General features: G+C 37.5%; 1 protein-coding gene across 1 annotated transcript in view; it reads left to right on the forward strand.

Annotated features, from left to right (window-relative positions):
• The first annotated feature begins 7,006 nt into the window (after positions 1 to 7,006).
• Positions 7,007 to 21,108, forward strand: part of LOC139984945 (sorting nexin-17-like) — a 41,062-nt gene continuing 26,960 nt past the window's right edge. Inside the window, exons 1-4 of the mRNA XM_071999099.1 lie at positions 7,007 to 7,279; positions 13,635 to 13,833; positions 17,423 to 17,598; positions 19,763 to 19,853. Coding sequence (XP_071855200.1) covers positions 7,220 to 7,279; positions 13,635 to 13,833; positions 17,423 to 17,598; positions 19,763 to 19,853 — 526 coding nt within the window. The 5' untranslated portion in view covers positions 7,007 to 7,219. The remainder of the gene's footprint in view (positions 7,280 to 13,634; positions 13,834 to 17,422; positions 17,599 to 19,762; positions 19,854 to 21,108) is intronic.

The raw sequence follows: 21,108 nt of genomic DNA on the forward strand, positions 1-21,108 counted from the left end.
AGAAACATGGATTGACCAACTTTACCAATTATTTCATGAAGTTGAAGAGTAATATATTACAGGGGTTTCTCTGGGATTTCTCGTGTGAGGGTTAACATGGGGAGGGGCAGGGAAAGAAATTGCCACGATAAATTTTCAGGGACGGCAACAGATTGCATGGCAATCTGCTTCATTAAGGTCTTCGTCATTAGCCATGTAACAAGTGAAGGGAAATTTATCATTGACTTTAAACACATGTTATAAGCTACTCGTATGCTACTTAATGTATAACTAATAAATAATCATTGCTTATCACAAATAGGTAGGCAGTTATGAAAGTATTTGTTATGTGATAATGAGAAGGCATGAAGGCTGAGTAATCAGCGTATTAATTTACATGCAATTGACATAAGGACAACCTTTAATAGTTTGTATTGAATTTAGCCTCGAATGGTAGTGCACCGCAACACTACTTTTTTTTTCTAGTACTCGGGGCTTGCTGGAATCATTCCACTCATACTTCTGTGCTTTGTAAATTCTGGTTAAGAAAACGTTATTGAATAGGTTAAGGGAGTTGCCCAGAAAGTTTCTGTGATGTCAAAATGGAATCCGAATGTTAGCCGCTGAGAGTTAGTGAATTTGGCTCCATATTTCAGCCACCGAAATGGGCACCGTTAATATTTGCCTTGGGATTCACGGGGTTGGCTCCATATACCGGCCACAGTTTTATAGCCCACAGAACGCTGGGAAGATTTGGCGCCGATTTTAGCCGCAAAAACTACTGCTTTTTGACCAGGGACAGAACTTTTGTAATCGTAGCTCAGTCTTAGCCGTGAAATATGTGCATTCTTCAAGAGGTGATATAAGAAGATATATTTCTTGTGAATTTACCTGGAACAAGCCGTTCATATTGTTTACCCAGTGAGTATTCGTGGATAATTATGTATGTGTAATATTTGTAAGACCAGGGATTAAATAAGTATAAACAAATTAATATGTAAGTTAACGACGATTCTGTCAAGATATTTCAAATATTAATATCCATTGAATAATTATGGTTAATATTCCCGATTTTATAATGTCGAGACAGTCGTTTCATTGTTGAAAACATTGTCAAATTGTTAAATGAAGTTGTTCTTGTGTGAATGCCGATAATTCGAACTGCACTTTTTGCATAAATTGCCAAAAAGGAGCAAATTGAAGTCAACTATATCGTTTAAGTCAAATGATTTTGAAGATCAGTGGTTTATACATAAGTTGTAGTGAATTTATTTAGAGTTACCGTTCTGTAAAGATATGAAATCGAGCTATTTCGCATTGAATATTCGAAATCAGCATGAAAAGTATTGATGTGCAGGGGTTGATTAAATGGTCAGACAGATCGACTTAAAAGGAGCACTGTCGTGGATATCGAAACGTTTTGCTATGATGATTTTTAGGCATATTTGGTATATGCATTTGGACGGTATCTTAGATATGGTTTTGTTAATCCAATGTTTAGGGTCATATTTTGGTTATCCGTAGCTGGTCATCCGTAATTGGGTCATCCGTGACCGGTATTACTTAGCGTATGAAGTGAACCGTCCCTTTACCCCAGCTGAACAGACGGTTAACATGGATAGAACATTTCGCGCCATTTTCTAACAGCTGACCTGTCTGTGACCTCTTTTGGGAATCTGTGAGCATTGACCTACCACATGCATGTCTGACAATTCCAGAGTGATAGTTTGTTTTCTGCCCCGATTTAATTAACCTGTAGGCTAATAGGCCGATAAAAACCTCGTACAGTTTTGCAGTAGTTTTGTTGTGTTTGTCACACTGGAACCCTGACAGATCATTTTGTGACAATTCTGATACATGTTTGTTCATGTTTGCACATTATCGCTTCACCGTATGAATTTATTATAATTGCGATACCGTAGTTAATATTCTTAACGCAAGGCTCAACATTGACAGCATACGCTATAGCACTTAGTAAACGGCATAAGAAGGGCTGCACTCACTTTCAAAGTCTAAGAATCAACATACGTTTCCAACATGCCTTGATAAATCCTTGAGTGTCCTTTTGGAAACTTGAAACGGCACCTTACGTGAATATTAGCAATAAAGGAATGCCCAGACGGAACGCCCTGCACCAAAACTATCGCTTACTTTCCAACTTCGGTATATGTATCGTGTGAAATACTATAGTCGACGTGAAACAAGCACCAGTTGCAGTAGCTAGGGAAGAATAGAGCACGTGGCCTGATATGTTTGCGTTTGTTATGTTTTGACCTCTACGTATAAACAAAACGGGCCGCATGAACTACGATTCATATCATACGTATAATGAAATTGAATGTTTTCGTTTATGCTTCACTGTGTTCCAGCTCTTTTCATTTGACTATATAGATGATCGTCTGCGTGAATTGTGTAGTTAGTACATAGGTCTTTACTTCCCTAAAGTATAGCAGCTTATTGTTGAAAGGTAAATCTACAGCACGACAAGCTTTAAAAAGAAGTTTTCTGATGACAAACAATGTGAAACTCACATAGAAGAGCAAAATATTCCACGTACACTGCTAAAGTTGACAATCACATCCCAATATCTTGCCCAAACTCGAAGAATGGTCGATTCAGTGCGACCTGTTTCGATTGGCTAAACATTCAACTACGCCCTGCATGAAATTGGATTAAAGTAGGAGATCTGTGGTGCCATCGGGACAAATGGCGTTTATCAAAAGCTATCACATGAATACTATATAATCTAAAGCGCATATAAATCATATTTTAAATAAAAAACATAAACATAATTGAGGTACAAAGTTGAACACAAACTGAGGCTAATGGAGTGTCGTTTTTTCGTATTTTAAGTATAGTATATCGTCCCGTTTTATGTAAAACACACGAAGCAGTGAAATACTATATAACTTTTACCTGAGCTGGCGGAGAAAGTGTTACTCCCATATCCAATTCCATCCGAGGGTTCAGCATCACTAACAGCTAACAAGCCGGCACAATTTAGAACAAGAAATAAGGCACTAAGACATCTCTTTCTTCCCTCCATATTTCTTTATATCGGTACTTCTTCAGCTATTTTACACGGAGAGAAATGTGCATACTGGGAACGACTATAAACGGGATCTCTGCTCTACCTATTTGAACAAAGTATATGGGAGATTCAACGGGCCTCCTTCTCCGCTCACAATTTCTTTCAAAGTCTACAATCGAGAACTACCGGAACTATTTCACTCTTTTTAAAACTTATGATTGAGTAATACTAGCTATGCTTTGGCAGATTTGACGATCAAACTCAAAAGCTGATTTTACTTGAATAAAGCATCGCATACTTCTGCCATCTTCCTCTGTATGAATTGTATTGAATGATTTTTTTTTGCTTTTTATAATTTCATTTAGCATCCAATGTCCGATGTAAATGTTTTAAAGTTAAATGGGTCTAATCGGAAATAATTTACCCAGAGTGTTGTGCTATGATAACCCGTGGGGCTTGGAGTTCAAATTTCGATGTAATACCAGTCATACAACTAATAGTTTAATGGCCAGCTAAGAGCATGTATAATATTTGTTACTGACGTTCAGTTGATAAGCCATAACCACATCTTCTTTCGAATTATCTAATTTTGTAAATTCTTGGCATCCGTACAAAGAAAAAAACTTAACCACATTTGATTACAGGCTTTATTTGTCTCTCCAATTACTGTTAAAACCAAAACAAGGAAGTTTACACAGGTCAACCACAAGTTGAGTATTTTGTTCACTAACTTCAGAATGAATGCATAGCAATGATGTATTATTCATCATAACCACCTTCGTGGAGCTTATTGTCTGAGTAGAGAGCGGTTGAAAGAGTGGGCGGAGGGGGGGGGGGGGGCTGGGGATAATGATGGGACATGGCATCAGGTACAGATGTGTCCACCCAGTTTGATAATCATTATTGTGTGTTGTATTTGTACATGGTGATGTGACAAAAAGCAAAATATGTGAAAATGGAGGATGCAAAATGGAACCATTTAAAGTTGAAGAATTTAAAACAGTTGTAGATGTTGTACCGCTTTTACCTTTTATAGGTCAATGTAGTCCTACTTTACTTTTTGTAGCTATTGTAATATTCTGTCTATACCAGTGGGGAAGGTGTGGGGGAATTAGGTACCCGTTATTTTTCCCTGACAGAAATTTTTGTTTCTGCATGGAGGGTTAAATGCAAAATAGTGTTATCATTCCCATCATTTTAATACATTTTTGTAGTACAACTTTCATATAGAATGAGATTTTTCTCAACTGTTTGGGATTTTTCATTAAACACAAGCTTAACATATATCATAATAATGGCAAATGGGTTTGCTCCTTTTTAATTTGTGTAGTGTAACTTACCATTAGTGAACCACAAAGTGAAATGCACTTAATAAGGAAGTAACCATTTCAACATCGCAAGAGGTCATTGAACAAAAAAATTATAATTTCAGGATGGAGTAGAAAGTTTTAAATATATTATTCTATATGGAAATTCCTTTTGACGTTCATTAATGATACCCGCATTTTAAATCTAAATGGAATCCGTTACACGTTAAAGCTACGTGTTGCTACAATATGACCAAAGCATGTATAACATAAAACGTAATTGGTTATCATCAGTCCAGCGATTTGGGCTTCCAAGAGAGTTATCAACAGTTGAGTTCAGAACAAAAGATTTTGTGTCGCCCTACATTTTAATGTAACATATATATATTTTTTATATATTTCATTTTTTGTTATTATCTCTTTCTGTGATGTGATTTCGGTGGACTGTCCATAACTACATGTATTTTCCAGATGGTATCTTCTGTTAGTTAACGGTAGATTTTAGTACCGCTTAGTTTTGTGAAGGATTCATTGCAGGCAATACCTTTAACATCTCCCTTCCAACTTTCCAAGACATTATCATCAGACTTCAGCAACGACATTTCATAAGAGTATCATTTATCCTAAGACTTCTGCAATTGAAGATACATAACACATTTATGCTGGTATCCAACGTAGCCTGATGATGAAGATATTGCGGTTTCGAAATAATGAAACGTTCTGTCCTATAAATTCTTGCTTAAATGTTGGTATGAAGAGAAATTACGCGAATACAAGGAGAGGGAGGAGAAGGGGAAATTCTACTTATGTTTTACGATTAAGACATAAAAAGCTCAGTGTAGTAAGATCTATCCAACAGGAGAACCAACTCAGCACGAATCTTTCACCTAACTTTGTATATAGTCTAAGCGATCGCCGAATCAAGGTGACCTATTTATGATATGTGACCATTACTTTCTGACCAATGAAACCCTCACTCACACACACACACATACACACACACGCACACACACGCACACGCGCACACACACCCACGCCAACCTGACTACATAGGTTCCTTTTGCTAAAGCAAGGAACCAAAAACAATATCATTTGCCCGGAACGGGGGCAACACATATCCGATTTGATATGGAATAAAAATAGGGAAAAACAATAAAGGTTTTTCGTTCAAGCGTAAATTCGTCGTAAAATATGTAATCGTTGTCGAGTCGTTGAATATCGTAATCCAAGTCGTAGTCGTAAGTAGCTATATCTTCTTTCACTGTGTGAAAGATTTCGCTTATCGTTCGTCAGAAATTAAACTATCCATTGTTTTATCGAAACCAATGTCTCTTGACCCAGTATGAGTCATGACATTGATGAAGTTATTATTGAGCGTAATTAATCTTCTGAAAGTGAGGGCGTGTAGTGACCGCACTGCAAGCGAGCCTATATATTCCCTCTCGCAAAGTGGAACAGCCTACTTATTTTGTTTATAGACATTCTGTCGCCCAACTTTCTTGCTTATCTCCACTCCCATTTATAGTAAACTTGAACAAAGAGGACCAGTGTCCAACGAGAGAAAGTTTGGGGGTCATAAGTTCAAGTGTAGAGCGACATATTTTATCAGCCACTTGGTTCAGTGAATCAGTCAGCGAAGGTTGTTCTCTAAGCCGTAATATTATTTTAGCACTACGAAATATACCATCTCCTACACCACAGCGAAAGCTGGCTAAATTAATTCGTTTATTCTTCGTATAATCTTCGGGAATCCACCGGAAATTTTATGTGTGGGATGTAGCAATGCAACCCACCTAATTACTAGCGCTTCGGATTCAGTTATACATTTATTCATTTATAAGGATTTTTATTATACGGATCTATCTTGGAACTGGCAGATCAAGTTCCCTGGACCCACCCAAGGAGGGTTAAACTAGACAGAACTATTATTAGAGGTTAGTAGTATTTACAAGACCTCTAAAGGCGCACTTCCGATTTAATAAAAGTGAAGTCCTCTACATATGCAGTTGTCAGTTCAATGTTAATGTTACAAAGTGGGTAGTAGCCTGTTTTCCTAGTAAATTGTGAGTGATAAGCCCAGGACATCATAACCGTCATCCCATGTTATTCAAGCATGTGGACCTATCGTTAGGGATACAGTTTGAAGTAAAATGAGGTGGTAAATAATGTTTGTCATTAGGCTTTAGTCATATCGCATCCGAAAGGACAGCAGTAGTCGGTCTGGAGGCCTAGGCTAACTATATCCAGGGTCCAGTGAATAACAATACAGTAGCTGAGCAGACCATACTAGTAGAGTAATTAGATTCTGAATCTGAACGGGTTAAGTCGGCAAATGTCCTACAAGAGGATATAAACGCCAAACGAGCGTTACAAAGTATGAGCAAGAGTTATAAGTCATTAGATAACACAACAAGAGTTAGTTAGCTTGTCTTTGAAACATCCTAGACTAGAATAGATGGATGCATAAAACAATGTCTGATGACAAAGCTATCCAGATTCTTATGAAATTGCTTCTACTGTCGCTTCCTGTAAGGATTACCTGTAAAACTTACAGTGCGCTGCCACATTTTTGACGATTTTGGCAGCCAAATGCGACACACCAAAATAGGGGCGCCCTTGTAGAAAACAAAAATGGAATTGTCAGTGGCTTCAAAACATTGCTGCAAATTCCCATCTAGTTATTTCGCCATGTACAACATATGAAGATCATTGGTCAAGTACTCTGTGTGGGATGTGCTGTCGTAAAGGTCTCTTCGATCACTTGAAAACTTTCATAATAGAATGGCTTGAAGTTGCTGTCAGAACGGTCTGATAAACCATACTGTAGAGATTATTTCATGTCGAATAGACATTACTTGTATCCTTGTGTTTGCCTTTGTAAAAGACTTTTCGTAACTTCAACATGCATTTTTCCATACCTGACACCGAAGAGTGTAAGGATGACAGGGGCTCTTCCTTTACCGTAAGTCCCTGTTACCTGCTACTGTGGGCATTATTATAGCCTAGGCTAGGCCTAATGTAGCATACAGTAGGCTGTGTGACTTTGAACTTAGTACCTAGACTAAAGACTAGCGTATTTAGAGGCCTCTAGAGGCTATTGTGAGTCTAGGTAGGGTACCTGTCCTTATTTTGATAACGTAATCCTAACGTTAGACACCAACCGGCTGGCTTTGGCGGTAGCCTACAACATACTTTTGACTGAAGTGTTGTAGCCTTGGCCTGTACCCCCCCCCCCCCCATCAAGTTAGTGATTGCCATGGCTTTGGAGGACAGTTGAGTCTTGACAAATGGGTGGTTATCACAGAATAAATAAACTTGCATAGCTGGAGGCAAACAAGACCTTGTGTACTAAAGTATTTAGTACACAAACAATACTGTGGTTCGCGTTTAGTCGAAAGAGACAGAACTTTATTTAGAGAAATTTGATGTCAAAGTTAGCAGATTCTCACTGACCAGAAGCGTATAAGCTCATAAACATACAGGTCACCGTGTGACGTCATTCTGCGTAGTGTACCGCAAGCGCGAAACAATAACAATGGACCATTGCGTTCCACGTACCGTACTTCTCGAATGAAACTGAAGAATTTATTAACTTCACTCTTCCAATAAACATGCAGTTACAATCTGAGAAAGAAATGAATGTAAGAATTGTTCACACATTTGTTGACTCATTTTGGGTAGCAATTCTTCAATTAAAGTAAATTATGGTTAATAAAACTTCCAAATGTCTGGTGATATTTCGTAAGATTCGCTGCTATTAATATTATAGGCCAGTATACATACTGTGCCGTACGATATCGAGGTTTTGGCGAACGCAATTGAAATGCCTACCTTGTGAAATATGTTGACATTTCTTTTTTTCTTCTTTTATTTTGCAATTAATCGTGTTTGCAGTTAGTGGATGCAATATTTATCAAATCCATTTATATACCTGTATTTACCTGTACCCTCCGCTTCTCAGCAGATGATAGGCGGAGGATGACGGAGCAGGGAGCCTTAATGGCTCATATGAGCTCCCACATTACTTCTCAGGAATTTGTCGAGCTGGCTCTTAAAAACGTTGACAGTGCTCGCTAATACAGCTCTGGCAGGAAGGCCATTCCAAATGTCAATTACTCTTTGTGAAAAAAAGAACTTTCTAATATTCAGCCTACAGTGCTGTTTGTAAATCTTGAAAGGATGGCCTCTCGTAACAGTGTCACTGAATATAAAGAAATCGCTGGCTTGAATGTCCTCAAATCCTTTAATAATTTTAAATACCTCAATCATGTCACCACGAATACGTCTTGTCTCAAGTGAAGTGAGATTCAACTTCTTAAGTCGTTGCTCGTATGAAATCCACGAAATATAAAGCTTTGGGTACATGTATACATGTCTCAGTCTCGCTGCCATAATGTAAGGCTTTCAGAAAGTCACAACTCTACGAAAACAGATAGACAAGGGTAGGGAACACCAGTGTAAACAAAAAAGCGCCCTATAGATTCCATATTCCATACAAGTTAAAAAATTTGAAAACTTTTACTGTCTCACAATATGCCTGCAAGACATATCGTCCATATGTGTTAGTGTGCATCACTTTAGAAGTTAGCTTTGTGCCTAGTTTCGTTGGTTCTGCTAAAGAGAACTACTGTAAGTCACACAGGGCCTTTTGTACAGTGTACTCTTTTGTAAAATGATCTTTTTTTTACCTTCAACTGTGGGGTAAATCATGGCTGAAGATAAACAATTGAGTATGCACATTAGAATAATGGTGCAATTGTGGCTAATGAGTTAGGCATATAGGGAGACATTACCTTTGAGGGCCTCTGCGTAGACAATACTGCCTATAATACATGTTTGTGTGAAGTGCGCTGAACCATGGAGTTTCCATAGCAACTCCCTGGCTGAACATATATTTGCCTGTAGACGGTGGGAAACCCCCGGAGCGAGAAATTCTTGCGGGAGCTACTTACAACATTAATCCAAAACCTGCGAAGTTTATCGTTGGTTTGATAACTGGGAAACGAAAAGAAACTTAAATTTTGATTTTCAGAAGTGTTTTTGCAACCTCCTTCTACACAATTTGTTGGTATTTTGATTTTAACAGTATGACAAGTGTCGCATCGGTGTAATGTTAGTGCTGAAGTGAATAGCTTGATCGAAATTTTTCCTCAACCAACTCAGCAAATGTACGTCACAGGGTGACCTGCAGTCACGTGAGCGCTTAGGAATTTTTGCCAAAAGAGCAAAAAATTCCTTGTCCAAAATTACTAGGTTTGATCAAGTTTTACTGAGTCCAAAAAGAAAATAATACAAGTGTAAATATTCAATGTAACATAAATTTGAACGGATTAGAAGATGTTACAGAAGTTTTTCTCGCTTCAATCGTTTTGGCTCGAAACTGTAAAAAGTATGAATGTCATTCTGGTCAAATCTGATTAAGTCATGCATAGAGTCATATAGGCTAAATGAAGGAGACAGCAACTAGGCCTACTGTAAACCACACACTGAGATATCATCATTGTTGTATTCTAAAAAAAATTGGTTTGATTTGATTTATTTCACACCAAAATGTAAAAGACAATGTGTACATGTTGTAGGGATAACACGGAAAAAGTCTTTCCAGCAGACTTATTTCCACTGTGGTCCCTCTACTGTACATACAAAAAAACAACAAATAGAGAGAAAACTCTTTTAGCATCACAGAATTACTGACTACCTTCCTATACCTATACCAACCTGTATGGGCATGTGAAGTCTGCTATATAGTGATTCAGTCCAGATATATACCGTTAGCTGCTTTTGAAGTTAGCCTGTGGCTAGGCACTTAAATATTAATTAGGAAAACTTTAAATTGGTATTAGCTAGGGTCACTGTACATATTTATGAGTTGTAATTATTGATGAGCAGTCTCAGTGATCACAAATCTTTCTGGCCAGAGCTGCGTTCTTTAAGTAAAGTGGAACTATTTGGAATGGAATATTTGGGAGTGCAATAAAAGCATCCATGTGGTTACTAGTTTGGGAATCCTGAAGCAATCTTTGTTCGGGATAGTGAGCATATACTATGGTAGGGGGTTGCTTTGGACAGGAAATTGTGTAACTAAATGAAAATCACACCTTAAAAGTAAATGTGCACATTGATACAGACTAAATTTTCTGATATATGCAGGACGTATATAGGCTCACTGAATTCACAAAGACAAGCCAAGTTATCAAAACAGGAACTCAGCATGTTAAATCGAACGTGGTTGGCCTACTTTACTTTGCAGAGCGTGTCATCAAATTATATTCCTCAAGCTTCTGCATTGTGTTGTGTCTATGCCTAACAGTGGTCAACAGGTCTTGTTTTTGTGCATAGCACAACCAAAGTGTTCCAAGGTCAGTGCAAGTGAAAGGGAAAGTCATGCAATGTTCAAGTGAAGAGGAATGCACTACACACCAGACCTCTTTATCAGGAAACATCAGCTTTCATGTCTTGTAAGGACTGTGGTTGACTTTCCGTCAATGTGTGCAATCCTTAGGCAGCTTGTACAGTACAGTACGTCCTTGTACATGTATCCTTGTACAGGCTTGTACGTCCTTGAACAGCAGTGCACCTAAATTTTGTTGTCTTTTTCATATCAAATAAAGTAATTAATGTTTTAACTAAAAATCAATTGATGCCACTGGTATTAAACAGATGAAGGATTGACATTTTAAATAACAACAATTCTATACATGAAATCAAAGAATATAATAACACTGATATGTCAGCATTGGTAGACTTATATCTTATCCACCTGAATAGGTAACTTTATTTCAAGTTTGAAGTTCATTTCTACCATTTCACAACACACACAGAATTTATGTTTCATAACTATTTTGTGAACGTGCATAGATAAGACATTGAATCGTTTGCTCAGACTGACAACAATGTAGGATTAACAAAAGATGAAGTGATTGGTAGAGGAACCAGAATTAGCATAATCTGGTCCCTCCCCCTCCCCCAAAAATAATAAATAAGAAGGATCAGCAAATGACCACAACAGAGAAAGAACAAAGAACAGATAGTTCAAGAGAAAAATTGAAAAAAAAGATTGTGGAACAATTGAAACCTAAATACATGCCTATTCTGACTTCCTTGACATTCATAAATGTACATACACGTCACCACTAATGCAAATACACAAAAAGGTGTAAACATGTACACACATAGCATTAAACATACACATACATACACACATACAGTATATGTGTAGCAATTTTTTGTTTTCTTTTACAACAAAATATGTGGAGGCTTCATTTAGGAGAATAACATGACATTGACTGGTGCAGTTTGATTATTTTACAACCAACCTTATTTGTCCGGCCAGGGATCAAAACCACTACCTCCCAGATACTGGGTTTCATTGCTTTCTAATGCCACCACCTTTATCCTCTCGACCTTGGCAAATGGAATAATTTATCTTAGCTAGATCTAAGGTATACAAGTACAACTCCCTACCTCCATTTAATTATTCATGCACTGTTTATATCGAATTACAACATGTCAATGATAACTGTAGAATTTACTTCTAAAACCAAGAAGTTTTTCATAAGACCATTTTTCACTCATTCAGTGTCAAATCTCGGATGGTTGTTGCTGGACCCTCTCCAAAAATGACCACCCTCATTTGCATGATTATTGCACCATGATATATGCATCTGAAAATTTCAGTTACATTGCTTCAGAAATGGCAGAATCACACTGTGGCTGAGTGGATAAAGGCAGTGCCATTTTAAGCAAGTAGGCTTAGCAATCAGTGCTGGTTCCGGGTTTGATACCCAGCTGGATCATAGTGAATTAGGTTTCTCAATTTGAAAAGATCGCAAATTTGAGTTAAATTGTTGAATTGGAAGCCACCCATCGTGTAAGTTGTAAGCCATACTGCACTACCTTTAATACTGTACACATGTACACATGGTATATGTATGTACTGATTGACATTCATTTTATAGTAAAGTCTTTTATTTAAACTGGTGAATTAAACCAGAAGCTGACAGTTTATTGCAAATATTACATGATATTGAAAGCTGCACAGTATTGAAATGAGTGACCTTGAAGTACAATACTCAGGCTCAATAACATGTGGAACAGCAACACACACAAAAAAATTCTTTTTGTTAAAACCCAGACTTTGAGGATTTTTTTCATTTAAGCATAAGGCAAAATCCCCTCCAGATATTGTTTAGTGCAAGCAAGGTGGTACTACGTCTATCTCTTCAGATTGTAAATATTTTTTCAAAATGTCACGTTTTGAGTTATTGGCTGTCAAAGGCGACCACTGTTGTGTACACAGCAGAGCCACTGTACAACCTCATAAATTAATTTTTTAGAAAAGCTAGAACCCTGAAATTTGGTAAGTTGGAAGAACTTTATTGGTATATATAATTAGTGAAAAAAAATCCTCACGGCTATCATATGGATATGTTGGTAAAAAATTGCCATCAAACCCCCTTCCTCAAGCTGAATCGCGGTATGAAATAGCAAATTAAAAGCTGCACAACTTGCAAATGTACTGTATTACCGGAAAAAAGTGTATAATCTTTACTTTGTATTTTCTGGACTGGACATGTAACCTCTGTAAGAATCAAGTACCTTGAAGCAATAGTTTAGGAGTAATATATCACTAATAATAGTACATTTTTTTAGCGTAAAATACCAACATTGAATATTTTGACACTTTTATGTTGACCTAACTCCACAAGAGAATGCTTTTTATAGCCTTATTGTTTTATTTTCTATTCTGTGGGATTATACTGTAGCTCAGTCTATACTGTAGGCTTCTGTAATAGAAAGGTAGTAGGAAATTGTAACTTCATCAAGTATATGTGTACTACAGGTATACTATATATCGAATGATGTCTAAATTAAACAGTTAAACTGCATAATTTATTTAAATACAAAGACATTTTTTCATAAGGCCATTTTTCACATGATATATTTCTGTTTATAAATATTATATGTGAATATAAATTATATGTTAGCTCGGTGGTTAATGCTGGTGCCTTTCAATCATAAGGTTCGAGTCACTCCAAGATTAATTAATGTAATATGTCGTCCAGTTACAGAGTTGTTGACAATTGAAAATTCATAATCATGGGCGTTAAATATGAATCTAAGAGACTGACTTCGGTCAGCTTGTGGCTTTGATAAGCCAATGATGGCTTCTTCGCGAGTTCCTGCTTGCAGGAGGATCTAAAATACATGCAAATACATACATAAACCTTTCACTGAAGTGTTGTACTGTACGTAGCCATGAAAAAAGAAAACTGATCTCTTCATACTCCTCATATGATGTCCTTTCCTTTTGACAGAGTTACAACCTTCATGTCAACGGTGTCTTTCACTGCTCGGTGCGGTACTCGCAGTTCCACGACTTCCACGAACAGCTCAAGAAGGAGAGTGGGAATTCATTTTATGGCTCCGACCGGTTCCCTCCCAAGAAACTCCTCCCTCTCACATCTGTACAGAAGAAGGAGAGGAGAGAGAGATTAGAAAAATACATTCAAGCAGGTGAGTTCACCCGGCTGGTTGTGTCTTCAAGCTAAAGTCTCCCGTTGTGCTAGTCAGCCAAGATAATATATGCAGTTGTTCCGAGGATAAGTGAAAAATTTTGAGAACTTATACGGTCACATAAATTGCAAAATTAATTTTTGTAGACCGTGAAACAACGGTCTAACAATCCAGGTTGTATTAAGTTATGACCTTCAGTTCAATCTGAGAAATGATCCTGTGAACATCTGTGGCTGATCAATTCAAATGGCTGGACTATTTTAGTAAGACTATTATGCCAGTCAGATGCAACAAGAACAACTGAAAATGGGGAACGAACTACTGTCATAGCTTCAGATTAAATGTTGACGAAAAATACCTTACAAACCTTTGGATGAAAGTGTTTCATGCTAGAGTAATCATGAAACACTTAATGGTTAACGATTCATCAGTTCCATATCATATTACTGTATTATCACAGACTTTACTGTAACGAGATACTGTATGTGTAACACACTTCCTACTCCACATACATACACTATCGTACACAAAACAAGAACATTTCATTTGTATACTACTTTCCTAAGTTGGAGGTGCAGATAATTGGGTGCTGCAGGTGTTACTAATTGCCTTTAGGTTTGCGCTACCCATATTTAGGGATTTTAACTGGCTGGGATGAAGTTACCAATGCTTTATCCATCAGTTTCGGTAAAAGAGAAGTACTTGAATTTAAACTGTTACACTTGTACTGTACAGTACAGGCTGTATATAGTGTAGTGGAGTAACTTCATCTAATCTAAGAAAAAGAACCGGACTGAAGATACATGTTGTATTAATGTTACAAGTTTACAACTCTGACACTGTAGGAGTCATATATTAAAATTTAATTTGAGAAGAAAATAATTTCAGTCACTCAAACAGGATAGATTGCTCAGATTGCGCCAAACTTCTGCAGTTCGTAGACTAACAGCATCGTCATCAGGGAGTGTACTGTAGCTTAAACAGCTAGAACTGTTGAACACTGTTTAATAGTTGCACTGTTTCCTTTTAAATGTACTGTACAGCAAGTAAGGAAGTATTGTGTGCCAGGTCTGTTATGTTTATTTAAACTTCATATATAGTAATACTTAGTTGACCATATATAGCAACTTAATCTTCACAAAGGCCCTTGGAAAATAACATTAAATACTGAAAAGGAAAATATGAGAAGAGGAAATCTAGCATGCCACAAATGTTGTAGGTGTTCACCAGGCTGCTGCTTTTGTTGTCTTGTGGTGCCAGTGGCGAAGGGTCGGATTACTTCTGTGAGCCACCTGGACGGGTGTCCTTCGATGCTCCCGAGAACGGTGCTCGGAGTAGGATGAACAAAGATGTCGTTGTTCCTCACATACTGTAACTTCTGTCCTTTGAGATACCATTTGAGTGCCCTAACTGGGCACCACAGCTTGTCCTCGGTGAAGGAAGGACAGTGTCTTGATCTCAGGGATAAAGATGTCTCCCGGTAGGAAAGTTTGATCCAATACCATTCTCACGGCATGGTTCTCGAACCTGATGAGGGGGTGTAGACAACTTCTCCTCCTCGCTGACGCCACTGCAATGAGGAACAGTGTCATTTTGGTGAGAGCCGCCAATGAGGCCGAAGACATTGGTTCGTTTGGTGGTCTCAACAAAGCTTGTAATACTGCCGACAACCTCCATGAAGGTGCCAGTCGTCTGCCTGATGGCCGTCTGTTGGCCATGCCTCTGATCAGCTGGGCTATGTCCCTGTTGGAGCCCACTGTGGAGCCATCTGGGAAGCCGTCGTGGACTGCGGCCATCTCCAACCTACAGTATAATTCTTGATTGGGTTTTCTTTTCAATGATTTTTGGCGTTTTGTCTTGCTCATATATTGCACTTAAAGACCAAATATGGAGGCAATTTTTGTTGTTGAGATTTTCCATTAATTTAGGAGTTTACATAACCATAATCAACATGTGTAAAAAATAATCTTCGAAAACCTACTATAACCCATCAAAAACGACCACGAAAATGGACATTTTGGGTAGTCACGTGACATGAACCTCTGGAATGTCTGAAAACAGAGATTGACCCAAAGGAGCCTCTGGTCACCGTGTGACGTCAAAGTTTGTATACCGCGAAAATCAAACGCTGATATAGGCACTGCTTGTACACAGATAGCGAACAATTGTACTGTTTTTGACTTCCAATTTCGAGCGTTTGAAAAGCTGTTAGCTTAAAACAAGAACACATGAAGGTTAACAACAAGTTTTAAGACAATTATAAGCAGAAATTTTAGTTAAATTGCTTATTTTATTAGCAAAATTTCCACTCAAATGGAGGCATCTTTTACATAGAGTAGCGTCAATAGGTCCGTACGGTACAATATATTTACATAGTACTTACTCGTTTTAATATCCAAAAGTATACAAACACAGAAAAAGTATCCTGTCAATAAACAAATTTAGCAGTGAATATCCTAATCCACGTTTCTTGTTCAATCCTGGGCGAAAAACTACCGTGAGTAATTCCATAGAGTTAGGTCTAGTTGGAACAGGCCTTGACCAGTACTAACATCCCACAATCACAAGACAGTCATTAACGAAATAAAACGTCCGATCGCTACATACTACCGTTTTTATTCAACTCCTTGGACCATGCAGATGTCGGAATAAACAGAACGGACAATATTACACATGTATCACGAACTCACGATACTGGAATACAACAAATGAAATAGATAAATCCTAACATGGCTATTTACACATGCTGTGAGCCAACGCCGGCGAGAGTTGTAACTAACTACCGTACATGTACTAACAATGCTATACCCTTGGCACGGTATATATATACGGTCATCTCTTACAGTAAATATATTACTGTCAATTGCGTGATATAATGTTACATGTAAGGACGTCCAGGGCGTGTTTACGGTCAATTTCACATTAGCTATGTCCGACCATGGTCCGACACAGCTATCGACAGTATATAATTTTCACAGAATGAGACATTTGCAGCATACACAGAAGCAGGGTCATGCATGTGGACTCATGGGCATGAGATACTCCGGGTGCTGAAAAATCTTTCCGCGTGGATCTCAAAAAATTGATCCAAAGTCTGCGGCGTTTTACGTCGGTTCTTTTACTCGGAAATCTTAAAAAGCTGATGCTTTTGTTGGATGAGGTATAACTGCAACCTCCAACAACACAGAATTGTGGCATTTTGAGGAAAAAGGAGTAATATCGTTGATGTTTTTGGCAGCTCAAGTATACGACTTTACACACTAAAAGTATAGTTGTGAGTGAGGTATACAAACGTTGACGTCACATGGTCACCTGATGTCTTAGGAATGTTTCAGGAATGTCTGAAATAGATGCTGACTTTTCGTCCCATTTTTCACTTATCTAACGTCCGAAATTGGTAAAGTTAATTACAGCAATGTAATTGGAGTCAGTTAAGGATTACATACATGAAAAATGGTGGGATTTTATGTTCATCGAAAAGTCTCCATAGTTGGTCTTTAACAATGGACAAGTGTAAAATTTCTAGCGTAAATATCACGATTTCATGTTTAAAAGAGTTCTTTCCATGTATGTAACTTTTCATGTGCAGTCAGTCAGGATGGCCGTATCGTCAACGGCGACCTATTCAAGGGGTTCCTCTTAAGTGCGCAGAAGGAAACGAGACGAGAAGAACCGAGAGATGAATCACTCAATGTTTATCTGATGAATGGGAATAAAGTTACCATCGATATCAAATCTACAGACCAAACGGATGACGTTACCGAGGTACGGTGAAAGTAATCGGATCAGGATTTTATTTCTAGGTTAGACCGAGGTTAGAGTACTTAATAATCAGGCATGAGCTTTTTCTGCGAATTCGCGGAATATCTGTGATTTCTTTTCTACCTCGGGACACAAATTATTATCCTAACACACTGTAGCATAGGCAAACTGGAGCCTATACCGCAATTTTTGCAAAATTCTGTGATTTTTTTTCCCCCAGTCTCATCCCTGTTAATAGTCTTTTAGATGGTGTTGATTTTCTAACAAACCTGAACAGAACAACAAAACTTTCTGTTTCTTCTCTCCATAACCATAGTGCCTTCCAATTTGAAAATAAAGGGGGGAGGGGCAGAAGTATTTTTCTCCCACCTTTTCTTTTGAATGAGAGAAGCACTCCAGCTAGGGTAATGTTAAAACCATCAGCTTCATCCCAAATTTGAATAGCAAAAGTGAAAAATAATACAATCTAATAGGGGAATCTACAGTAACTTTTCAATTTGTGTTTTCCTTGAAATTTTGACCAAAAGGAATTTGTACAGGTAACAAAACAAAAAAAACTTGGGCATAAAACATTCACAAATTTTCAATGTCCCACCAGAACATAGTCTGCAAAACTCAAAACACTTGTGAAGACCCCAAGCCCTACCGGTTTTCTCCCCAGTCACCTTTTGATAGCCTCCCTATGCCTCTGATAATATTTCAAAAATTGTTTGTCCCCAGAGGAAAAAACAATATTTCCACAAACACCATTGCAATTTGATGAGATTTTACGTATCAGAAAACGTCGACAGCTACCTGTATATAAAGCAAACTTTCAAAAGATATCACATTTCAATGGATAAATCAACAAGAAGATTCATTATGATATCTTAAGTAAATATAATACATTGAAGAAACTTTTAAAAGCAAAACTTGCTAGATATCATTCATATCAGTCATAAGACACAAAATCTCAATCCAAAATTTTTCACTAACGACTCACGAAATTGTTGAAATATGACACCGAGAAACGGATAAAATGAGGAAAGAACAAACCCAGCTGGGTGATGCGTGATTGAACTTGTGTTATCCAGGCTGTGTTATATTAAGTTGGTGAATGGCATCTGAATTTCATCTTGGCTGTCTCCCAGAAGTTTCTAATATTTGCCTTTTTTTGTAAAACACATGTGAGGTGATGGACAAGGAAGGCATGGAATCGAAGAAACATTAGGATGTTTCTTCATGCTTTACTCTAGACAAGAAGAAGTGACATCTAATCTGATATAATATTCTGATATAGCATTAATAAACATGCCCCCCGATTATTTGTGTAAATGTTTACCAAGCGTGTGTCGTCATACCCTATAAGAAGTATATCTGCTACAACTTTAAACGTTCCCGCCACCTGCACAAAACAGTTTGGCAACCTTGTATTTTCTGTAACAGGGGCCAGGCTGTGGAACGACTTGCTGTCTTCGGTTGCTAATCAATCCACATTTCTTTAGCTTTCAAAAAAGCTCTGAAGACAGTTCTCTTTAATAAGGCCTTTAAGTAATCCTCTTTTTTCTTTTTTCTTTTTTCTGTCTTGCTGCTATTTTTGTTCATTTGTATGCTTTATTTTTTCCTTGTAAAGCGCCATAGAATATCGTTTTAGTTATGGCGCTATATAAATGCCTTATTTATATTATATATTCAATGTAACCCATGAAAATGTTACTGGTAAGCAGTGAGTTCAACCTACTGTACCGTAGGTTCTCAAAATTGCATCCTTTGTTGACTTTTGCCAAAACACACTCTCAGAGCTGCAGGAGTGAACTGGGTGGGTCCATGCAAACTCAACTTATTGATGCATATCTTTGCAATTTTTTAAGTTTCAAACGAAAGAGGCACTTTTGAAATTTAATAAAAAAAGTGTAATTTGGCTTAAAACAGTAGCAAAAGGGCAAAATTTGTCACAAGAAAATGGCAAATTTGAGGTTACCAGAAAACTTGTACAGTAGGGCACATATTCTCCCCTGTACTCTCTGGTTCCACTGCACTGCCCTGTTTCTAAGGTAACATGATCGCATTTTTGGAGATGGGCTACATGTATTGTATCTTGCCATTAATATTTTTAGCTTTATTTAATATTTACAATTTTATGACTATTTCTTTCCCCTATTTTAATTGTCATAACTTTTTTTTTCAGGCTGCTGCAGCAAAAATAGGACTTCCAGACGATCTGGTCTATTTCTTTGCCTTATTCATAATGAAGGAAACGAAAGAAAAACATGCAGAAAGTAAGTATATGATCAACTCCTGATAGCATCTAGGCTGCCAGTTACACATTCATGTTAATCCATTAATGTTAATCCGTTAACGTTAACCCATTGTTTTATCAGTATTAACAATGTTACTGAAGCATGTCCGTGTGAACACCAATGCAGCATCCATGGATGATGTCGACATCATTTTAAACTTGATACGTTTGTAAAATTAAATTGTAAAAATGTCATTAACGGCCATAAAACTCTTACATTATCTTTTAGTTTTGTATTGTATCTGAAGAACTGACCTAATGGTCTCTGTTTTAGACTTCATATTGTATTGTCCAGTCACTTTAACTGATGTACCTCAACTGTTCAAAGGGTCATTTCTTCCAACTTATAAGTATCCGAGAAATACAGCCTGGACTGGTAGCATTTTGTTTTTTTTCAACAGTCAACATCATATCAAAATTTATGTTGTATCTAATGTGCCTAAAGTCACCCCAGTTGCTTCAATGTAAACTAATTGTCGACCCGCATCTGGGTGACCCTTGACCTCAATTTGACCTCTGGTGACCTTTAAGTGTTTTGGGGATTTTTACAGTTTTGATGCTATTTCAGATGTCAAAGGTACCTTCCGATCATACATATCAATAGGTTGACCCCTGTGTGACCTTTGTGTGTGAAGTTATATGAGGTCAAAGTTAATTTTCAGACATTTAGTGCAATAGCTCCCAGTGCCAAGGTGTGACACGGTTGACATTTTGGGACAAGTTGCAAATGGTATAGGGGAATATTTTCAAACTTAACGGACATGTGATCCAAGGTCACCGAAGGTCAATTAATGTTAAAAAAATAGTATTTTGGGGGAGAAAATGGGCAAAGAACAAATATTTGAACTTTTACAGTTTTTGTTGCTCTATTTAGTTCTCATCAATCAAAAATGTCAATGGGTTGACCCCCAGATGACCTTTGTGTGTGAAGTTATGCAAGTTCAAAGTTAATATTTAGACATTTCATGCAATTAACTCCCAGTGCCAAGGTGTGACATGGTTGATATTTTGGGACAAGTTGTGAATGGGGTGGTGGAACATTTTCAAACTGAACAGTCATGTGATCTGAGGTCACCAATGTTATCAAATCTGTTGACCCGCTTGTAGGTGACCTTATATTTCTTACATTTTCGACGCCATATTCAGATCTCAAAAGTGCCTTCCAATCAAAATCCGATCACAATTTGTGATCACAAAAATGTTGGCTATAGTATTGGTTACTTTATGGGTACATG

Source organism: Apostichopus japonicus, chromosome 17 (assembly GCF_037975245.1).
Source record: "Apostichopus japonicus isolate 1M-3 chromosome 17, ASM3797524v1, whole genome shotgun sequence".
NCBI lineage: Eukaryota > Metazoa > Echinodermata > Holothuroidea > Aspidochirotida > Stichopodidae > Apostichopus > Apostichopus japonicus.